At 57.9% G+C, this 4,240-nt stretch overlaps 1 protein-coding gene across 1 annotated transcript in view; it reads right to left on the minus strand.

Annotated features, from left to right (window-relative positions):
* Positions 1–2,007: 2,007 nt before the first annotated feature.
* The window catches only part of NACA (nascent polypeptide-associated complex alpha subunit), a 3,457-nt gene continuing 1,224 nt past the window's right edge, over positions 2,008–4,240 (minus strand). The window contains exons 2-7 of the mRNA XM_009882813.1: positions 4,167–4,238; positions 3,965–4,042; positions 3,315–3,461; positions 2,878–3,006; positions 2,378–2,500; positions 2,008–2,138 (exon numbers count right to left, since the gene is read on the minus strand). Of these exons, the coding sequence (XP_009881115.1) occupies positions 2,124–2,138; positions 2,378–2,500; positions 2,878–3,006; positions 3,315–3,461; positions 3,965–4,042; positions 4,167–4,238 (564 nt within the window). The 3' untranslated portion in view covers positions 2,008–2,123. The remainder of the gene's footprint in view (positions 2,139–2,377; positions 2,501–2,877; positions 3,007–3,314; positions 3,462–3,964; positions 4,043–4,166; positions 4,239–4,240) is intronic.

Consider the following 4,240-nt stretch of genomic DNA (forward strand, 5'->3'; position numbering starts at 1 on the left):
CGGCAGGTGTCAGGCCCGCGCCGCCGCCTGCCCAGGGCGGCCTTCACCCAACACCTGCGCGGTGCTGTCATCCCGGACCCGGGAGCCTCCCCCAGAGCACGCATCTGTCCGGGTTTGAGCGACACAGGGCTCATTTGTCGCCTAATGCTTGGGAAAACTGCACTTTTGGAAGACTTTAGTGTGTGAATTTGTGAAAATATTCACTCTGCAGCCAGTGATGGCGTGCGGGTTTCAAGGTCTCGGTGTTTTCAAGCTCACCAGGTGCAGGGATGAGGAGGAGCGAGATCCGGGCACCTGACCCAAGCTGCCAACAGGGTTATTTCATACTGTGAATGTAATATAAATTAGACAGTTTGCTGAGGAGTTTCTCTCTCTCTTCCATGATGGAGGTAACCCTGAGAACTCCTTGCTCCAGTGCCAGAGCCCTGAGCCCTTCCCTTCATCCCGAAGCCGCAGTGCTTGCGGGGTCCCACATTTGCTGTCCCCTGCTGGGGAGCGCACAGCTTCCCATGGACAAAATGGGCTGAGAGTAGAGTAGAGTATCTGTGTATTTTATATTGGTCTCGGGTTCAATACTGGTTCTTTAGTACTATTTATGTTAATTATTTAGACTTATTCTATTAAATCTGTTTATATTTCAACCCTCAGGTTTCCTTGTTTTTTCCCAATTCCCCTTCCCGGGTGGGAAGGGGTCATCGGGTGAGAGAATAATTGTCTAAACAACAATAAATTGTTGTGGGTTCCTCAAACCATGACCGCGTCTCACCAAAAATAAAGAGGCGGCTTCGCCCGGGGGACGCGGTCATTCAAGCCAAAAGCATCTCAGCTCATGGCAAGGAGCCCGGCGGCTGCTCCGGCGTTTGGGAACACGCGCACCCGTCCAACAGCCCAGCACCTGCGAGGTAAAACCTGTGGCCGAATCAAAGGTGAAGTCCTGCTCGCACCGGCAGCCAGGAAACAGCATGGGCAGATGGAGCATGGCACCGCTGGAAACTCAGCTCCGCACCGAGCAGACGGGGTCCCCCCAGGCCTCGCTGCCGCCTGTGGCCGCTGGATCTGACCTCTCGGAGCTGGAAGCTGCTCAGAAATCCCATCGATGCTCCCTGGACCAGCAGCTCCCCGGGTTCTTAATTAAAACTGTCAGATGCCACTGCGCAACCTCCTGCTTGATCCCCCTGACTCCGGCTTGGCCGTGGCCGCCTCTCGTCAGGCAGCTCTGCCCACCGCGCTGGCACAGGATAACGAAGGGGTCCCAGTCGGCATCGCCCACATCCTCTCAGGCTTCTCCGCTGGCTGCCTGTGCTGCTGTGTTGCTCATCAGCTTTAAGGAGCTGTTCCAAAACCCAGCTTTTATGGCACAGGGGAGAAAAAATGCTGCTGGAGGGCAGCAAGGTGCTTATTTTCTCAGCTCTGGCCTCTGCATTTCATGAGACTCGTGGCTGTGGATGAGCGGGCGTCAGCTCGCTCCCCAGTGAGAGGGGGGACAGCAGCTTGCCAGGAAAGCACACACCTCCCATGGACCTGAGCGCAGCCCCTTCTGCCGCACAAATCCAGCACAGCAGCAGGTTGAAACAGCAGGATAGAACTGGGAAGAGCCTCAGCCTCCCTTCGGGTCAGTCTGGAAGGGGTGCAATGCCCCAAATCCATCCCTGTCCCACGGCCACAGTGAAGCCAGGAGCCCACGGTCACGGAAGGGAACCCCCCCGAGGGGATGGGGCAGGTGACAGCCCGCAGCAGACCCCTCACATCCCACCTGGGATCTTCCGTCACCCACGGAGGGAGACAGACCAGGCTGAGCCCGGCAACCCAGGCACAGCGCTGGCTGCGGGGCTCGCGGCCACCCGACCTTGGGGACAGGAAGGAAATGAGGGAAGGGGCAGGTGTTCTTCCACTGGGGCGGGACGGGGACAGGGTATCAGGGCTGAGATCTTCCCGGGAGGAAGGCTCCACCCTGGGGCCTCGGCTACCAGGGAGGGGAGGGCAGCAAAACCAACACGGAGCAGAAAGTGTTTCACCAACAATAAGCCACAACTTTTATTAATTGATAGAAATAGTACAAATTTAAAATTTAGTTGCATTTTACTCTTCTCTGAAACACCAAAAAAGGCTCCTCCCCTGGGCAGCTACATCGTCAACTCCTGCAGGGAGAAGAAAGACGCGTTAGGAGCCAGCCTTGCCGGTGGCATGGAGCCCTGCAGCCCAACCCACGGGAAGATCCGGTACCACGGCTGCAGGCGGGAGGCACATCCCTCCGCTTGTGGCCCCGAGCTCATGCCTGCTTGCAGCAGCAGTGAACTATGCGCTGCACATCTGCCCCCCAGGGATGTCCCACCCCAAACCGTTCTCCCTCCTCCCCGGGTGCCAGGCAGACACTCACCATTATAGCATTTACAATATCGTTACTGTTGTTCTTCAGGGCACGGACTGCCTTCGCTCGGGACACATTCGCCTGGGACATCACCAGCTCAATGTCTTTCACCTCGACGCCGGTTTCGTCAACCTAAAGGAGACAGAGCCCAGGATTGATGCCAGCCCGACGCACGGTTTGCTCCGTGTTTGGCGGCGGAAAATGGGATTGTCTGGATTGGGGCAGCTTCCACTGGGGCCACACAGAGTGAAGCTGGGAGGCCAAACCGGGCACTGGGCAGTCCTCCGGCAGTGCCCGGGATCAGATCCTCCTAGATGAGGACCCTGCGCTCTCCCTTTGCCAACACAGGGAAGATGTGGATGAGGGAAAGAAAACCACTGGTCTTAACACAAACCCTGGACGGACTCTTCGCAGGACGCGCGTTAATGCAGCAGGCCTGCAGCGCAGCAGCCGGCTCAGGTCTGCAGCGAAGCACGCAGCCCCGCAGAGACAGGCTGGGGAAGGCGTACCTCTTCTTCCTCGCTCTCCTCCTGCACGGTGGGGGTCTGTGTGTTTTCTTGGATGTTTGAAACGGCTTCTCCTTGCACTTTGAACTTTTCGGCAGCTGCCAGCTGGGCCTGCTGGGACAGGTCTTCGATCTGGAGGAGGGAAGAAGCATAAGTGAGGCCAACCCTGCACAGAGCGGGACGTCAGCACACAGGCTCAGAGAGCCGCAGCTGCGCTCCCGGTGCTGCAGCAGCACCAGCACATGGAACGGCTCTGCCACACAACCCAGCCCTCGGCACGGACCGCAGGCCTGCCCACATCCCTCGGGGGGACACACAGCAAGCTGGGACCGCTGGCGGCAGCCACGGTGCACAGGTGGCCAGGATGAACCCTGGCTAAGTGGCCTGCTGCCGTGGGCCACGGATTAACGTGGCTGCCAGACACTATGCAGTCAGCTCACCTTCGCTTCACCAAAGACTATGTAGGTGTCTGACGCTGGGCTCTTGTACACGTCTGGCTTTGTGATGACGAAGAGGATGTTCTTAGATTTCCGGATGGTGACTCTGGTTACTCCTGTCACCTGGCGAAGGCCCAGTTTAGACATTGCCTGAAAAACAAGGGAGAACGGTAAGCGAGGGAAAGAAGTTACTGAGACAGCCCAGCCTGTGAAAAGATGGGTCCGCTCATCTGCTCTCCAGAGACCCGGGTCCAATGATCGGTGTGCTCACACAAATGAAAATGTGTGTTTTACTGCTGCAGAGCATTCCCGGGGTTTCAGCCAGACACCAGAGAACTCTCTGGTCCCAGGACTACAGCGAGATCCACAGCATGACCTCGAGCCCCTCCAGACACAAGGATTTTGCCCGTGAGCGAGGCATCCCCCTGCCTGGGGGCCTGACAAGGGCAGAAACTCACACAAGCCTCTCTCAGCTCCCGAACGCCCGGCTGCTACCGTACAGGGGTGGGAGGTGAGGAGCTGCAGCCCTGAACAGGGTTCACAGGGTGAAGACCCCAGCACTCGGGGATACCAGCCCCTGAGGCAAAGCTCAGCTGTCCACGGGCAGGCTGTGTGCTGCACACACGTTTGGTCCATCCACTGCCCCACCTCACCTTCCGTGCTTTCTTTTCACTCCGGCTCTGTTTTGCTTTGCTAACGGGTTCTTCATCTATTTCAGCTGCTGCTGCAAGCTGCAAGGAGAGAAAACAAGAGGGACCCATAACAATCCTGAGGCGGCTGTGGACAGCACCAGCAAGGATCCTGCTCCGCTGCTGCTGGGCGCAGGGACGTGCTGGCACGTGCCGCCTGCCTTACCTGTGCCTGCTGCGTCGTGGCCTGTGTGGAGTCTTGCTCTTCGAGCTCTGGTACGGATTCATCACTGTCAGACT

Source organism: Charadrius vociferus, unplaced genomic scaffold (genome assembly GCF_000708025.1).
Source record: "Charadrius vociferus isolate BGI_N301 unplaced genomic scaffold, ASM70802v2 scaffold794, whole genome shotgun sequence".
Lineage (NCBI taxonomy): Eukaryota > Metazoa > Chordata > Aves > Charadriiformes > Charadriidae > Charadrius > Charadrius vociferus.